The 18,702-nt window shown below is 40.6% G+C and overlaps 1 protein-coding gene across 1 annotated transcript; it reads left to right on the top strand.

The window, feature by feature from the left end:
• Positions 1-13,489: 13,489 nt before the first annotated feature.
• Positions 13,490-18,258, top strand: LOC113112097 (alpha-N-acetylgalactosaminide alpha-2,6-sialyltransferase 1-like). Its single transcript, XM_026277495.1, has 9 exons — positions 13,490-13,627; positions 13,802-13,997; positions 14,091-14,253; positions 16,241-16,409; positions 16,571-16,709; positions 16,859-16,959; positions 17,067-17,150; positions 17,249-17,348; positions 17,519-18,258. Exons 1-9 carry the CDS (start codon positions 13,533-13,535, stop codon positions 17,690-17,692), a joined length of 1,221 nt encoding a protein of 406 aa, XP_026133280.1. The 5' UTR covers positions 13,490-13,532; the 3' UTR covers positions 17,693-18,258.
• Positions 18,259-18,702: the final 444 nt, after the last annotated feature.

Here is an 18,702-nt window from a genome sequence, read left to right as displayed (position 1 = left end):
TTCTGCAGAGAGTAATATTCGCTCTCTGTTTAATATAGGAAAACATGAACCAGGTCAATGTATTATTTGTAATCAGGCAGAAAAAATAGAGCATTTTTTTAAAAATAAAATGTAAAAAAATATGAAAAATAAATATTAAATCTCTTACTTAATAAAGTAAGAAACATGGGTGTTAAATCATTTAATTTGTCAAGCCTTTTGAAAGAGCATGCAGAACAAGGTAAAATATATGGTATTGTTAAATACATTAGAGAAATAGAATTAATCAGGAGTATTTTATATATATATATATATATATATATATATATATATATATATATATATATATATATATATATATATATATAAATGTATATATTCGTTGCTTATTAGTGCTTTACACTCCAGTCCAGTTGGTGGCGGCAAATGCACCAAAAGTTGGTTTAGCATCCGCCATAAAAATTTATTAGAAGAAGAGTAATATTCGCGCCGCAGTTTTGTAACTGATCAGTAAATTAACACAATATCGATAATTGTTGCTTTGAATATCACGGTTATCGTCAATACCGGTATATCGCGACACCCCTAAAAAGCATGATACAAAAAATCACATTCCACAAGACAAAATAACAACTGAATTTATAAAAACAACCCCATTCAAAAATGTACACGCACCTACTTCCCAGTATTGTGTTGTTATGATCAACGACAGTTTTTTTGTGTCCCTAATTAAACTGCTCACTTTTATTCAGAAAAATCTTCCAGGTCCTCCACATTGTTTGGTTCCCTCTCGAGGCGGTAACTCAACATTACGTCAGCTAAGACGTATATGGGAACTCTTCCCTTCTCCACTTTCACTGAAATCTTATTGGCTAACGCCAGCTGGGGACAGCTGGCCAATTGACGCGAAGCATGCAAATACTGGCGGGTCAGCGGTCAGTATAAAATGCATGGGCGCGAAAATTAAGTCAGAATCTCTTTCTTCACGCTAGAAGTCTTATCTAAGTCATTGTGGAAGTTGCAATAGAGGACTACTCACCCTGTTTTCCTCTCCGCATCCGATGGCTGCTAATGCTAGATTCGGACCTTCACCAAGTCTGTGGGACCTGCCTGGGTTTCTCACACGGACCACATGTGCGCCCACTGTGCCGAGCTGCCAGTGCGCGCCCTCAGAGCCAGTGGCTCGGAAAATAGCGGGAATGAGGCCCACTGCTGCCAGCGAGCCGCTGGTGGGCCCTCCCCCGCCCGAAGACGTGGTGGACTATAGCTTCCGCCCCGCGAACTTCGTCCTCTTCGGAGCTGGCGAGCAAAACGACTCCATGTCGCTTTCGATGTCGGAAAAGGTTTGGACAAAAGACCGCCCCGACCAAGAGGGCCCTGCAGACCTCCAGGAGGAGCTCATCAGGGTCTTCGGAAAGGCGCCATCATAGAGCTGGGTTTCACTTACAAAACGCACCTGACGAGCCTGTGGAAGGTAACTGGACTCGTGGCTCCTCCAGTCGAGCTGCTACCAGACGGCATTGAGGCGTGCGAGAGCTCGTGGTGAAGTCGTGGGCTGCACCCCAATCGGCTCGCACCCACTCTGCTACGCAGGCTATGTTCACGCACGAGGATGGGGCGGAAACCCTCCCCCCGTCGAGGAGACCGTTACCGCACCTGTGCCCGTCTCCCTCTGCATTTGGTTCAGACCACAGCCTGCCTTCCAAGCCGTGCAGCTCACGGCCCTTAAACGAACAAAGCCTATACTTCTGAGGGAAGACCGCTTCTGTTCTTTATGCCAGGGCAATACTCAAGGTGTTTCAGGCAGACGGCGGCACAGTAGCGCTGACGTCATCAAGGATCTGCGCGCGGCAACTGATCTCGCGCTGATGGCTACTAGCGCTCTGCTCAGCCATTTCATGGGACTCATGGTCGTCCTTACAGGCACCTAGGGCTTACCCTAGCTGTCCTGAAAGACGCGGACAGTAAGATGCCCCTAAACGTTCCAGTTGCTCCCTCCGGCCTCATTGATGACGTCATGGAGCTTTTCTCAGAGACGCAGAAAGCGCGCCAAGGCAATGAGCCACGTGATGCCCCGTCGTTCACTCCAGTCTTCTTCTGCGAGGTTCTTATGCACCTCGCCAGGCTCTAAAACCAGCTAAAATAGCCCGCAGTGGCACCCCGCTCTGAACCGGACACTCGTTTCAGCCGAAACCAGCAGTGGTAAGAGCCTGGGAGGAAACGTCAGGGTCAGTTGAGGACGAGGACCCGGCGCCGCGAGAGAGCCACCGCGCCATCGAGCCGTCTCCCTGACGGTGAAAGAGTGAGTGAGCGGGAGGCCCCGCCCCCAAGCGCCATGTTCAAATGCATCATGTCCCCCATTTCCTTCGGGCGACGATTGCTATGTGTGTTTAATTGCCGTTTGTGTGAGTTCCACAATAGAAGCATGTACACAATCAACAAAAGAGCTTTTCTTCTCTTACACTCAACACTGTGTCGCTCACCCTGTCTCATAGCAGCACTGAGCCACAAACCCATGATTATAATGGCCTCGCGAGAGTGCCAACACCACATAAACACGGTGTCACCCTCCATGTTCAGATGCATCATGTCCCCCATTTTTCTTCGGGTGACAATTGCTATGTCTGTTTAAATGCTGTTTGTGTGAGTTCCACAATAAAAGCATTATACAATCAACGAAAGAGCTTTACTTCCTCTTACACTCATCACTGTGTCACTCGCCCTGTCTCAGAACAGTGCAGAGCCACAACCTATTATTATAATGGCCTCGCGAAGGAGCGAGAGTGCCAACACCACTAAGACACATGCATCATGTCCCCCACATCACTATGGGTGACGATTTCTATATGTGTTTAAATGATGTTTTTATGAATAAAAATTATACTATAGAAGCATGTATACTAATTATTGCACCCAGTATTGTGTCACTCGCCCTGTCTCAAACAGCGCAGAGCCACAGTCAATGATTATAATGGCCTCTCGATGGCGTAAGAGTGTCACACCATTACTAGACGCGCCCGCCCTCCCGCAAGTGCTTCCAGCCTCGCGGGGGCGGGGCCCTGGTCAAAATATGCCATCAGTGGCTGTAGACTTAACGCGTCCGCGGTGTCATCTCATGGACGGAATCCCGGGCGTTTCACCGTGGATACTGGGAATAATTCACGACGGATATTCTCTCCAATTCAAACGCAGACCTCCCCGCTTCAATGGCGTGGTCCCGTCACTAACTTTGCCCCAAAACCGTCCTGTTCTGCGACAGGAAGTTCTCAGTCTGCTCGAGAGAGAGCGATAGAGCGAATTTTCCCCTCAGATCGAGCGGAATGCGCATGTTGAATTATCTGGACGATTGGCTGATTTTAGCCCACTCAAGAGATGTGCTATCAGTCACGTGGAAACAAAGCTTCGCCGTTTGGATACGCTGGGACTGCGTGTGAATATGCAGAAGAGCGTGTTTTTACGAGTCGGACTGTAACATATCTGGAATATGTTTGGACTCGATGGCGATGCGAACCCATCTTTCTCTAGAGCATTTCATTGACTCTGCGCTGTTTAAGACCGGGCTGGTCATTTGCACTGAGGGAATTCCAAAGGCTTCTGGGGCTGATGGCGGCGGCTTCTTCGGTGTGCCATCTGGGTCTGCTACATTGCGGCCGCTACAGTTTTGGCTGTAACTCGAGTTCCGCCGAAGGCGTGGTCTTCGGTTCACAAGCACATACGGTCATTCACAGTTGTGTCAGCACTCTGAGACCGTGGTACAGCCCGGATAAAAAGTGAAGTGACATTCAGCCAAGTATGGTGACCCATACTCAGAATTTGTGCTCTGCATTTAACCCATCCGAAATGCACACACACAGAGCAGTGAACACATACACACACACTGTGAGCACACACCCGGAGCAGTGGGCAGCCATTTATGCTGCGGCGCCCGGGGAGCAGTTGAGGGTTCGATGCCTTGCTCAAGGGCACCTAAGTCGTGGTATTGAAGGTGGAGAGAGAGCTGTTCATGCACTACCCCCACCCACAATTCCTGCTGGCCCGGGACTAGAACCCACAACCCTTCGATTGGGAGTCCAACCCTCTAACCATTAGGCCACGACTTCCCCTTAAATATGTTCTTTTCTCTGCGAATGCAAATCTAGGCTGGAGAGCAGTGCTCCTGGGCCTGTGGTCGGAGTCACAGAGATGGTGGCACATAAACTGTTTGGAATAATGGAAGCGGTGTCCTAATGTCCCTGCAAGCCTTTCGGTCGAAATTGGAGCGGAAACATGTACTGATTCAAACCGACAACACGTCTGTGGTCTCGTACATAAATCGCCAGGACGGCGTGCGCTCCAGAGCTCTCTTCAAACAGGCAGCGGGTCTCCTGTTGTGGGCGGACCGACACTTAATCTCCATAAGAGCGTCGCACATTCCCGGTACTTTAAACCGGGGAGTGAGCATGCTTTCGAGGAACGGGATTCCTCAAGGAGATGGAGGCTTCACCCAAGATCAGATCTAATGATTTTGGAGGGAGGAAGTGGATTTGTTGCCACGAGCGAGAACACGTTTGCTATCTCACTGCCCCCCTGCCGGGAGATGCTCTGACATCGCGTTGGCCGTTAGCCAGGATTACACATCCCTCCTGTGAAGATTCTGCCTGTGTTGTGCAAAATCAGGGAGGAGAAAGCGTCAGTTATACTCGTGGCCCCGAACTGGCCGATTCAGCCCTGGTTCGCGGACCTGAGAGAGTTAGTGATGGCTCCCCCATGGCGAATCCCCCTCAGGCAGGACCTGCTGTCTCAGGCGAATGACACAATATAGCACCCCAGCCCCGAGCTGTCGAACCTTCATGTGTGGCCACTGCAGGGACCCTAATGAGCGGGACGCTCTACACTCACGAGTGCTAAACACACTTACAGAGACGCGAGCATCATCAAACATTCGCTGCTACGCACAGATGTGGTGAGTTTTACAAAATGGTGCGAGAACATTTATATTGACCCGGGACCTGTTCCGTGTCGGATGTTTTGCGCTTTCCACAGCACAGTATGGATAGCGGGAGTTTGAAACCATCCACACTAAGGTGTATGTGACCTCTATTGCCGCTTTCGTTCCCCAGCTACGGGCAAACGATCGGTAAGCACGCTCTGGTAATCAGTTTTCTCAGAGGAGCGAGGAGATTGTGCACTTCATGGCCGCCCTCCGTGCCGCCGTGGGATTTCGCTCTAGTTTTGAGGGCTCTGTCTCTTACTACCGTTCGAGCCATTAACCTCGATTGCGGTTAAGGAGCTTCCCTGAAGACTGCCTTGCTTCTTGCTCTCGCCTCGACGAAGTGCCTTGGAGAATTTCATGTTTTTTTTTTCGGTGAACGATATTGCATTGGTTTCGGGCCTGGCGACTGTTATGTCTCTCTCCAGCCGAGACCGGGTTTCGTTCCGAAATCACTCAATACACCGTTTTGTTTCCCTGCCCGCCTTATCTGTTGAGCCGTCAGCCTCGCGTGACGCTGATGCTCAGAGCGCCAGGACCCTGTTAGGGTTTTACGGATGTATATGAATTGCTCGGCCGTCTTTCGTCAGTCGGACCAGCTGTTCGTGTGCTTGGTGGATGTAATAATGGATGTGCTGTTTCTAAACAGAGACTTTCTCACTGGATCGTGGACGCTATCGAATGCCAGGGGAAGGATTATCCCCTCAATATCAGAGCTCATTCTGCGAGGTCAATATAAATGCTTCCTGATGGGCCTGGTCTAGAGGTATGTCTGTCAAGTATTTATGTTTTGCTGCTGGCTGGTCTTCCCAGAACACAATCGCCAGGTTTTACAAGCTGGATGTACCCTCTGTAGCGTCACATCTACTTTCGGTGAGTTAAGTTTTATTCATTCTGTTATAACCAGCTATACAGTAGTTACCATGGCTGCTAACTCTGTGTTATGGATTATATGGTTTATGCAGTAGTCACCGCAAACGCCGTCGACTCTGTTTAACTCTCATGCTTATTGCTTTGTGTCTGCCCTGGCTAGTGCAGATTTCAATATATTGCTTGAAATTATGCTAATTTAGTTAGGCTCGGAGCAGATGTCTCATTGGTCTAGTTCCGCCTATCAGATGCAAGCACTCTTAGCGACATGGCCATTGGCTAGAACTGTACTGCTTATGCGAGGGGGTGATTGACTCCGTTCAGGGCTTATCTTCACTGCTCTCACGGCGGGATTTTATACAGTTCCCATATACGTCTTAGCTGACGTAATGTTGAGTTACCGCCTCGAGAGGGAACGTCTCCGGTTACTATCGTAACCTCGGTTCCCAGAGAGGCGGGAACGAGACATTACGTTAGCCGCCATGGTCGCTGTTTGATCAGCTGTGCTAGCGTTCAGTCGTGATTCTGACGTAATTTTCGCGCCCATGCATTTTATACTGCCCGCTGACCCGCCAGTATTTGCATGCTTCGCGTCAATTGGCCAGCTGTCCCCAGCTGGCGTTAGCCAATAAGATTTCAGTGAAAATGGAGAAGGGAAGAGTTCCCATATACGTCTTAGCTGACGTAATGTCTCGTTCCCGCCTCTCAGGGAACCGAGGTTACGATAGTAACCGGAGACGTTTTCCAGAATCTTTAGCATATTTAAAGGGGTCCTATGATGCTTTTTTAAAGATTATTATTTTGTGTATTTGGTGTTACAGAATATGTTGACATGCTTTAATGTTCAAAGAACATTATTTTTCAAATACTCTACTTTTTTAGTTCCTCTATGCCCCGCCGCTTTTAAACATGTAATTTTCTACAAAGTCCCTCCTTCTGACAAGCGCAGTCTGCTCTGATTGGCCAAGTGACCCAGTGCATTGTGATTGGCCAAACACTGCAAGTACTCATCAGAAATGTAACGCCCCTTTCCATAATCGCGAGCTTGATCTATCAAAATTAATGTAAAGACAGTTAATATTGTCCTTAGTTTTACCATCAGTTCAAGTCCGAAAGGGGAACGGAGTCGTGTGACAGACACAGTGATGAAGCTCGTATGTGTTTGCAGTACACAAGCCACGATTAAAACAGCTGACTCCACTGGGATGTGACCATCTCTCTCTCTCACACACCCACACACCCACCCACACACACACACACACACACACACAAACATACACGCTTGTGCATGCTCGCACAATAGCAAATACTTAAACTAATAACAAAACATATTTTCTAATAGTAGCTGGTTCAGAAGCGCCAGATTGTCGCAAGAAAGTCAGAATTACCTCTTCTCCTAGGTTCACAAAATGGTCGTTGCTTTTCGGTTGTAAGTAATCTTAAAGATTCCTAAATGCATCTACTTTCATAAGGCCAAATAAAGGATTTTGCTTTTGCCTAGATACACACAGCATGCATCTCCCTGACATGGCTGTTTCAACACTAACTGTGGTTACTGAAACCACGCCTTCTTTCTTTGTGTGACCATTTGAGGGGCATTATGCAAATATTTCCACATAGTGATGTAGTCATGCACTGTACTGGCTCCCTATCAAACATTGTATAGATTTTAAAATATTGCTTATTACTTATAAAGCCCTGAATGGTTTAGCACCTCAGTATTTGAATGAGCTCCTGTTACATTATAATCCTCCACGTCAGCTGCTTTCTCAAAACTGAGGCAATTTGATAATACCTAGAATATCAGAATCAACGGCGGGTGGCAGATCCTTTTTGGACATTGTTCGGGAGGCAGACACACTCTTGCAGTTTAAATCTAGATTAAAGACCCATCTCTATAACATACTAATATGCTTTTAATATCCAAATATGTTAAAGGATTTTTAGGCTGCATTAATTAGGTAAACTGGAACCGGGAAAACTTCCCATAACACCCAATGTACTTGCTACATCATTAGAAGAATGGCATCAACGCTAATATTAGTCTGTTTCTCTCTTATTTCAAGGTCACCGTAGCCACCAGATCCAGTCTGTATCCAGATCAGAGGGTCACTGCAGTCACCCGGATCCAGTACGTATCCAGACCAGATGGTGGATCTGCACCTAGAATCAGAATCAGAATCAGAATCAAGAAAGGACCTCTACAGCCCTGAAAAAAAGTGGAGACCAGGACATCTACGTAGAGCCCCAGATACAAATCCCCTGTAAAGACCTTGTCTCAGATGACCACCAGGACAAGACCACAAGAAACAGATGATTCTTCTGCACAATCTGACTTTGCTGCAGCCTGGAATTGAACTGCTGGTTTCGTCTGGTACGAGGAGAACTGGCCCCCCAACTGGGTGATTCTCGCGAAATTAGACTTATTAGGTGTCATGAAATATTTTGATGATAGAAGTAAATGCTATCAGAATAAGAAGGATACAGTTATAAACATATCTTTTCTGATCTCCTTTCACTTAAAAAAAAGGGGGGGGGAGTCGTGGCCTAATGGTTAGAGAGTCTGACTCCCAATCAAAAGGTTGTGAGTTCGAGTCCCAGACCGGCAGGAATTGTGGGTGGGGAAGTGCATGTGGGTGGGGGGAGTGCATGTGCAGTTCTCTCTCCAACTTCAATTCCACGACTTAGGTGCCCTTGAGCAAGGCATCGAACCCCCAACTGCTCCCCGGGCGCCACAGCATAAATGGCTGCCCACTGCTCCGGGTGTGTGTGTTCACTCCTCTGTGTGTGTGCACTTCGGATGGGTTAAATGCAGAGCACAAATTCTGAGTATGGGTTACCATACTTGGCTGAATGTCACGTCACTTTCACTCTTCATCTACTATTTTGCATAAATACCAACTTTTTTTTTGTTCACATTTAAGGAAAATTTCTCATTACCGCAACGTATCCATGACTGGATTTGGCTTCTTTGAGGTGGAATTTTTTATAATTCAAAAATAAAAAGTGAATGTTATACTAGTTTACATTTACAGTAAATAAACATGGTATTTGGTGATCATTGGTAAATGTAGTAAAAATAATAAGGAATATAAATGTGTCCAAGACCAATTTTCTCATCCTCCACAACAATTTTCAGTCATTGTTAAAGTCCTCATGGAACTTACATTTTCGAGGAGGGACATCATTTACTGTGACACTCAAGATGGCTACCAGGTAAGCAGTTCTTATTTTTTTTCTCCAGATAAAAGTAAAAAATTTGTTTTTCATAGTACCTACACAACTTTTTAGTTCTCATTACCGAATGAGTTTGTGAAGTTTTAAAAAATGTTGCCGTTTTAATTTTTTGATAACTATATACCCCATTATGGTCTAAATATAAAAAGAGAGGGAAAGTTTAGCTAACCCTCAGTAAGCAAAAATGTTTAAGGTCACTCATCCTCCGCAACACCATTATCATTCACCGCAACTATTGAAGGCCTGTTGCGGTGGAGATACTCTCGGTAATGAGAAACAGACTTATGAAGGAGGAACGTGCACTATAACTCTTGCTAATTTCAATATAACTTGATATTTGCCTTAAACACTTCTTGAGGAGATTGCGTAAACAAAATAGCTATTACAACCCCCCAGGGGTCACAAATTTTTCATTTTTATGAAGTGCTTCCACAAAAAGCAGTATGAATGCAGTATAGGACACCTACTATAAATGTAATATTATTTAATATTTTTACAGTGACAATGTATTTCTATGTCTTTTTTTTTTACGAAATGTTACATTCAATCAAGATGGATATTATACTGTATATTTTGTTACAGGCAAGCATCAGTTGAAGGCAACAGTGAAAGACAGGCTGGCAAAGCATAGCGAACAAAATATACAGTAATTCAGTGTTACTTGAGGAGTACAGAAGAAAGGAGAGAGAAAAGTCAGGGGACAGGGTGATAATAGGGAGAAAATATAACTTGGATTAATTGTTTTGAGCAACACTTGCACTCATTCCCACACAGACGCACACACACACAACCACAGATGCTGACATGAAAATGTGAAGGCTGACATAATTGTACAGTATAGACTATATTGTGGATACACACACTCTCTTTCACACACATCACACACAGACGTGTGTGTGCATGCTTACACTCACACACACACACACACACACACACACAGTTTGTATTTATGTCAGTGCTTACTGCATTTCACCTTTCATAATTTTTTTTATTTTTCAGGTATTAGAAACGTAAAGAAAATGGTAAAATGAAGACCTCACAAGTAGGCAGCATTAGAGAAGAAAAAAAAATTTGGAAGAAAAATTTGGCAAAATATTACAGGAAAAAAAAGCAAGACTTCTAGATCTAACCCCAACATTTTCATTACATGAGACAGAAAATTCCTTTGGAAATTAAGAAAATAACAGACAGGAACTAGACACAAATAATGAAAGTCTGAACAGAACACCAGCAGAAGAAAGTTCAGACCTGACAGGGCCAATTGAGGCATCCACCCCCCAGAGAACACGGCCAGTCATTAAAAAAAAGAGCGGACATCAAGGACTGGGGCCACATTAAGAGCAAAACTATAGTATGTTGAAGAGAAACTTGGGGCAAAGACAACACAACTGCTGACACTAAAGAGAAAAATTAGAAGGCTGGCGGCTAATAGATCAAAAAGTGCAATGCTACCAGCAAATATTTCACAGAGGGTCAGTATCAGAGAGGCTGAAAAGGGACTGTGACAATCAATAGCAGGCGGAAATAACTTGGCAAGGTTGTGAGCATGTTCCTACATCAGGATGATGTCTCAACTATCATAAATGGCAAGTCTGGAGAGATTTGTAGCAAGGGACAAATTTATACAAAAGAGCACTCACAGACATTTTGGCAAAACTCCATCAACGCTTCCTTGTTGAACGTCCTGAGCAAACAGTGTCCAAAGCTCATTTCTTTAGATTGAGGCCATTTTGGATTATTAGGCCTAAAAGTTAAAGACAGAGAGACGTGTGCATGTAAAATGCACAAGAACATTGGCTTTAATTAGAAAGAATGCAACAACTGGGTATCATTTAAACATCAAGCCCAGAGGATCTTTTGCAGTCCAGTGTGTGTGACACTGGCAACATGTCCTGCATGTACGGCAGACGTCAAAAATGCATTGAAAAGACCTTTCCCACATCCTTAGATCCTCTCACTCAGGGGAACACCGTCATCTGGCAAGAGTGGATCACAAGGTCTGTCACTGTAACAAAGACCCTCAAGGATGGATCAGACAAAGAAAACAGTCCTCGAAAAGCGTGCCTCATCCATTGAGCAGGTGCTGGCCCTAGCAACAGAACACCTTCCTGGTTTTGCCATTCACATGTTTAATGTTGCTGCTATTTAAGTTCTTCATATTAAATTATTCTCAGAAAAAGGTTGTGTGTTCAATGTCAGGACCAAAGAGTTTTAGATAAACTAAAATCTTTTTACAAGAGCACATGATGCTGTTACATTTAAATGTTTCTCAGGACCACATGATGATATGTAACATTGAAAAAGTTCTCATCACATAGTTGTATGTTTACTAAGAATGATGAAATGTATACTGATTGTTGTATAATTGTTAGTACTACAGTGTAGGTTACATGACATGATTCTTAAGAAGATGATAAGATTGTAACTTGTTAACACAAGGTATGGTACTGTGATGATTACGATAAATGAGAAAATGAAATGCTGTTTATCAAATAAATGTTAATTTAAAAATTGTATGCGTTTTAAAGGCATCAAATCTCTTTGTCAACAGTGAATTTGTGAGCTGAATCTAATTTCCGAAACGTTGATCCTCATTACCGAAAAGGCATTTTCATTACCGCAACATGTATATTTTTTTTTACAAATTAAGCAATAATTAGATAACAATATTTTGTTTTAAAATCTATATACATATTATACAACACTACTTATTTAAGGTATGCTACATGACAAATGTGTATGGTATCTTTTAGTAAAACTATTAAATAAAAGAAATTGTATATCATCACGTATGTTTTGGTAATGAGAGAAAATAAGGAAATTACAAAAAATAATAAATATGAAAAAGTAATCTCTCCAGAGTTTTACATAGCTTTCAGCATGAGTAATATAATTTAATTAAAATTTTAATTTAATTTACTTCAACATCAGCCAAAAAAAAAACAAAAAACGAACCATATATTTAATGTAATGCCATGTTGCGGTAATGATATTTTTTATGGACTTCATCTAAAAAATGTAAAAATTATATAGGAATTTATTTTTTTAATTTTCTAGAAATAATGGTTATAGTAAGTTCAGACCTCAATCTTATATGTGCAAAAAGAAAATTGGCTTCAAGGGCATTTTAAAAATTCTGATGCTAGACACCTTCTATATCTAGATTTCATGAGAATCATCCAACTGAGCCTGGTTTCTGCCAAGATTTTTTTCTCCATTCTGTCACAAATGGAGTTTTGTTTCCTTGCCGCTATTGCCTCTTGCTTGACTTCATCTACAGTGATATCGTTGACTTGATTGCAAATAAATGCACAGACACTATTTAAACTGAACAGAGATGACATCACTGAATTCAAAGATGAACTGCCTTTAACTGTCATTTTGCATTATTGACACACTGTTTTCCTAATGAATGTTGTTCAGTTGCTTTGACAATGTATTTTGTTTAAAGCGCTATATAAATAAAGGTGACTTGTCTTGACGTGGGGGCCTGTTTGAATGAGACTTTTTAGGGGGGCGTAGCAGAGTCTTGACTTTTATAAAGAATATCTCTTTGGATTTGAGACTTTAGTCTTTGCAACATTACAGATCTTTTTTAAGGCACCAAGAGCTTGTAACACCCCAAAGAGGAAGGAAAAACTAAAATCGCATCATATGACAACTTTAAACCTTTTCACACTAAACTTACAACCACAACTGTATAGGTGATAATTTCACAGACTGAGCATCTGTGATATATATTTAATAAAGTGTATGTGTTTTTTTTAAGACACGTTTGGTGAGGTGACAGAGTGTGATTTACAAGAACAGCTTAAACTCTATTCTATTTGAAAGTGTGGTTATGTGGATTAGAGATTCAAATACCATTTTAAGGAGAGTTCAAGTTGAATTCAGTGACTTCAGTGAACCTAAAAATGTGTATTTTTATTACTTGTATGTGTATATATGTATTTATTGCTCATTATTATACATAATATAAGTAGTGAATCAGAAGTCTGGAAATGTTTAGTAGAAAATTCAGTAGTAGTGCTTTAGCTTTACTTACTGTAATGATTATAGTGGATGTCAGTTCAAATCCTTGTTATAAATATAGCATGAACTAAACTGAACTAAAATTCAAAATCAGCTAGTATCACCCCCTCTAGCTGACAGATGTCTATCTTACATGTCGACACTGTGCTTCAAGTTACTAGTATGAAAAATAGGCAAATGATTCATGTTATTTTATTATTTTTATAAATAAAAAAAACTTTTGCTTTATATTTTTCATTTATAAACTGTGTTATGTTTAAACCCTGCCCAGATCAGTGCAGGCCATAGGACAATAATGTCATTCATAGCAATAGGCGGACTGTAATCCCGAAATAAACAACTGGTTTGATGATGTAATACATTTGAATAGGTAAATTATAAAACCGTGAATCTTTCACATGAATGGGGCCAGAGTGATGACATGAGTGGAAACTGGTCATGAAATATGCAGAACGCCTGGGCTGTTATTAGCATCATACTGACTTGTTGCATGCTGCTTTATCTAGTGCTTTGGATGAATCTTTCTGAACAGTTTTACAGGTAAGAAAATTAGTAAATCTTTTGCTAATTTTGTAAATTTGTCTTATAAGGTGTACGTTTGATATTCGAATGACCGGTATATGGGATTTATTACTGTTTAATTAGATATTTGTCTGTCTGGATTACCACAAAAAGTTTATTCCTGTTTTTGCTACACACTTTCCTCCTAATTAGCAAAACTGTCATCATTTCTGCATCAATTTTATCACAACTTGGAATTCCTAGTTTGTACAGTGAAAAACCCATTTACTCCACTGAGCAAGAAATCAACATAACACCTATTCCAGTTCTCTATAAGAAAAATTTTACAAAACTTCCAGTGTGGGATTTTGAAGACTTTTATTTGCGAGACAATGAAGCAAGAGATCCTGTAAGTCCTTCTTCTCTAACACAATTCTCACTGTGAAGTTGTGAAATCATTTTAATCCTTTGAAAAATAATAATAAATCACATTTTACTGTAGACCTGTCCAAAGTCCCTTTACAACACAGAGGATCTCAAGTTCAAGGAAAAAGTTCTTCCTGACATTCAGCTGTGGCTGTACAAAGGTCTACTCAACATAACAGAATGGAATCGATTAGCACACTTCAACAATCCCTTCGGCTTCATGGAATACAAGTACAATGGTGATAACCTGGCAAATGAAAGATTTGGCATAATATGTGTGTGTAGAGTCTTGCATGTGTTTGAGAAAGGGGTGCAGCAGGTCGTTATCTTGATGTCTTCATTAGCTTAGTGTCATTGGAGTATAGCACTGTAAATAATGGAAACAGGTGAGTTTTTTTCTTTGTTCAAAGAAACATTATGGCTTCAGTGCAAGCTTAAATCATTTGTGGTATAATGTTGATTTTATCCCACATTATCTTTTCAAGTCACCAATTAATTTTTTTTTAAATGAATATTGCAGTGTTTATTATAAAGGATTTATTCATGCACATCATATTTTTTTTTTAAACTTCATCTGTGCTTGTAATTTTTAAATAATATAACTTCCCCTCCCCCTTGCAATGACATTTTATTTATGAGATCCCAGCAATAGCAAACGACATTTAGGGACAATAGGAAAGAAAACATTCTTTTAACTTCCATGCTAAAAATCGAGTTTTGTGTTATAATGGTAGTAAATGTAGTCAGTCAGTCAATAATATTATTCACTCTTTCAGTACTGCAGCTGAAAAACATGTGTTAGCATTATTTTACCTTACCTTTGTGTGAACATCTGGTTGGCATTATTCAAATCTTTCCACATAGTGATGTAGACGTGTGGGGGCGTGTTAGAACAAGCAGTTTTAGGGGGCTGTTGACAAGTCTTAACTTTTATAAAGAATATCTCTTTGGATTTGAGACTTTACAGATCTTCTTTATGCACCCAGAGCTTGTAACACTCCAAAGAGAAATTAAAAATTATAAATCGCATCATTTGACCCCTTTAAATGTTTCACTATAATCTTGATTTAAAAAAGGAACTTTTTTCCCCCTTTTCTTTAAATAACCATTAGTCCACAAACACTGTAGATTTAGCTAAACTTGCACACTTGAAGTAAAGGAATAGTTCACACAAAAAATGAAAATGTGTAAAAATAAAATAAAATAAAAAGTACTCATCCTCAGGCTATGATGTAGATGAGTTTGTTTCTTCGTTGAAACAGATTTGGAGACTTTATCACTTGCTCACCAGTCCTCTGGAGTGAATGGGTACCATCAGAATGAAACTGCTGCTAAAAAACATCACAATAATCTACACAACTCCAGACCCTCACTTAACATGTTGTAAAGTGAAAAACTGCATGTTTGTAATAAACAAGTCCATCAAGATGGACAGATTAAACACTTAACAAGTGAAGACTAAAACGGTACAAATGTCACAAATACAAAGGAGGATTCAGTAGCGAATGTGAAATAATTTGTTTTGAAGAGAGTCAAATAAAGCATGTGAAGGAAATGAGTTACTCTTGGTAGCGCAGGAACACAGCAGGCAGCCGTTGATATCCCAGGGAACATGCAATCCATAGGAGAACCAAAATCCAGTTAGATGAAGAACAGGAACACAGCGGTAACACTAACAATCTGACAACACATGACAGTTAGCGCAGGTCTCAAATAGCTGAGCTGATGAGCTACAGCTGGCACTGACCAACCAGTCAGCAGAAATCACTGATACACCCACTCACACACACACACACACACACACACACACACACACACACACACACACGTACACACAGAACAAAAATGAGTCAGTGAACCCATGAACCGTGACAGTATGTGGATTTTGCGGACATTAGGGATGGACTCAAGGAAGAGTTATTATGGATTATGAGGTTTAATTATTGAATGGACTGGAGACATTTGGATTACTTGTAGATTACTTGTGATGTTTTTATCAGTTATTCGATCTCTCAATGGGATGGCACCCATTCACTACAGAGGATCCACTGGTGGATGTAATGCTAAATCGATGAAGAAACAAACTCATCTACATCTCGTATGGCCTTAAGGGTTTGTACAACTTCAGTAAGTTTAATTTTTGGGTCAACTTTTCCTTTAGATGACCTACTGTCCCTATATGCACTTTACATTTCATAAACTGTGTTTTTCTGTCTTTTACTGAAGAGATAAAAAGAGCAGTGGATTTGATACCAAAGCCCAAGTCTTCAATATTACTGCCTGTGCATGAAAATTCAAAGGATGGCTGTATCCGCTGTGCTGTTGTGGGCTCTAGTGGCATTCTCAATAACTCAAAGATGGGCAAAGAGATAGACTCCCATGATTATGTTTTTCGGTAAGAGTTAAAACATGTTAACGTTTATTAATAAAATCATTTAGCTTAGTCAAATATGGCTAGGGAGAGTTGATAACTGAATTAAATAGTTATGTTAATACTAATGCATGACAATAACAGCCTGCTTTACTGAGGTCTTGACTGTGTGTGTTCTGAAACAGAGTAAATGGGGCTGTTACTCAAGGTTACGAGGAGGATGTTGGAAATAGAACATCAGTTTATATACACACGGCTTTTTCCTTGTATTCCAACATTCTGAGTTTAAAAAAGTACGGCTTTAACAGTGTTCCACAAGATGAGGTCAGTATATTCTACACTGGACTCTATCTTAAAAAACTAATATTCCATACAATTTGCTTGTGCTGCTGTGTTCTTCATTGAGAATTAATTATATAAATACACAAGCTAACAAGGTTTTTTTGATCCCCCAAAATTTCATTTTTTAATAGGGTATCAAATATGTTATGATCCCTGAAGGCCGGAGGGACTTTGAGTGGCTCCAAGGCCTTTTGCAGAGAAAAGAAGCCAACGGGTCATTCAAGGGTGTGAGGTACAGTATCCAGCTCTAGTTTTTCAAACCGTGCCAGAATAGCATTGCACCAGAGGCTCTACCTCAGCATGAAACAAAAAAACCCATTTGCATTTATTCTCGCATAGGCCACTGAAATATTTCGAAGGGAAATTTAACGAGAGTAGATTCTATGTTCTTCACCCTGACTTTCTTCGATACATTCGCAACAGGTAACATTTATGTAACTAGTGAGCAGTTTGTCTAATCATACAACAATCTAAGTGTGATCTATCTCTTTTCAATGACTCATGTTTTTTTTAAAAAACAGATTAATGCCTTCCAAACAAATGCAGGGCATTCACTGGTCATTGTACCGACCGACCAATGGAGCGTTTGCTTTGTTCTTGGCTATTCACACATGTGATATTGTAAGTAAACGCAGTAGTTATTTTCTATTCGTTCAGCTTATTCATCAAGTTGTTTAACACTGGAAGTACTCTTAAATACTATTTTCTGTTCTCATTTTATAATCGTATTGGACATAAATTACTAATACCTTATAAGTATTACTTGAAAATGCTTTATTGTTCAATATCAGGTGGACGCCTATGGATTTATCACAGAAGACCACCATAAGTACTCCAACTATTATTATGAAAAGTTAAAAAAAACAAATGTAATTTTCTATATCAACCATGACTATGGACTGGAGATAAAGACTTGGAAGAAACTGCATGACTCTGGAATCATTAGACTTTTCCAAAGACACTAACACATCGAAAACAGAAGAAGACTCTCTGTTCTGTCAACAGGCGTTATTTTACAATTCTTAAACGAGCTGTGGACAAAAATGAAATGAAACATCTGTAATATGCTCCAAGTGAAAGATTGTACTATCAGTTTTACCTTTTTTGTTTTTTGCTTTTTTAAAAGGTGAGGAAGGTGATATTTAAATTTTAAAATTGTCTTGGTTTGTTTGTTGGATCTTTGTTCTTCATTACATTAAAAATTCACAGCGTATAAATTGGATTTTTATTATGCATATTTTTATTCTAATGTCTATTTTCTTAAAGAATATGTTTTTCTCATTTATTTTTATCTATATCTACAGTATACTTTTTATAGCTCATCCTATCTAACAAATGTTCTTCCAGAACTGTGTATTGATAAGCATCATCAAACTTCAGAAACAACATGAATGAACATGACAGACTAATACAAAGTTGTTTTCTCATTGATTTATCTAAAGTGGCATACTTCTTTGGAAGACTTTGTTGTTTTAACTGCAGTTTGTTTAAATTGTAATCTGACAGTACAAATTCAATGCATCATTAAACCATGTGTTTATTTTAGGATTGGGAGAGAACAGAAGGGAATATTTGTCAGGGTGTCATGAAGACATCCCAGAAATATTGATAAACTGATAGAGCTTTGTGGGGTGAGATGGTTCAAAATTGGTCAAAAGTCTTATAAGCAGTTACAGAAAATGTTTAGGTGACTTTCTTCACCTTGCATGTGAACGATTACTGAATGTATTCAATAAAAACTCAGAAAATACACGGATCTGTATTTTTCAGATTGTCTATAATTGTTTGAAAAAGACGAATTAAGATTTTATGAATAATAATCAGTGTAGAAATGTTGATATTTTTAAAGGGTTTACAAACTTATTCTTGCCACATGCCTGAAAAGCTAAAGACTTTGAAGAAATTGTGTGACTCTAGAATCAATAGACTTTACCAAAGACACAAACGCATCAAAGACAGAAAGAAAGAGACTCTG

This window comes from Carassius auratus, chromosome 12, assembly GCF_003368295.1.
Source record: "Carassius auratus strain Wakin chromosome 12, ASM336829v1, whole genome shotgun sequence".
Classification (NCBI taxonomy): Eukaryota; Metazoa; Chordata; class Actinopteri; order Cypriniformes; family Cyprinidae; genus Carassius; species Carassius auratus.
Note: the sequence above shows the minus strand (reverse complement) of the source record. Positions and strands in the feature narration are given on the sequence as shown.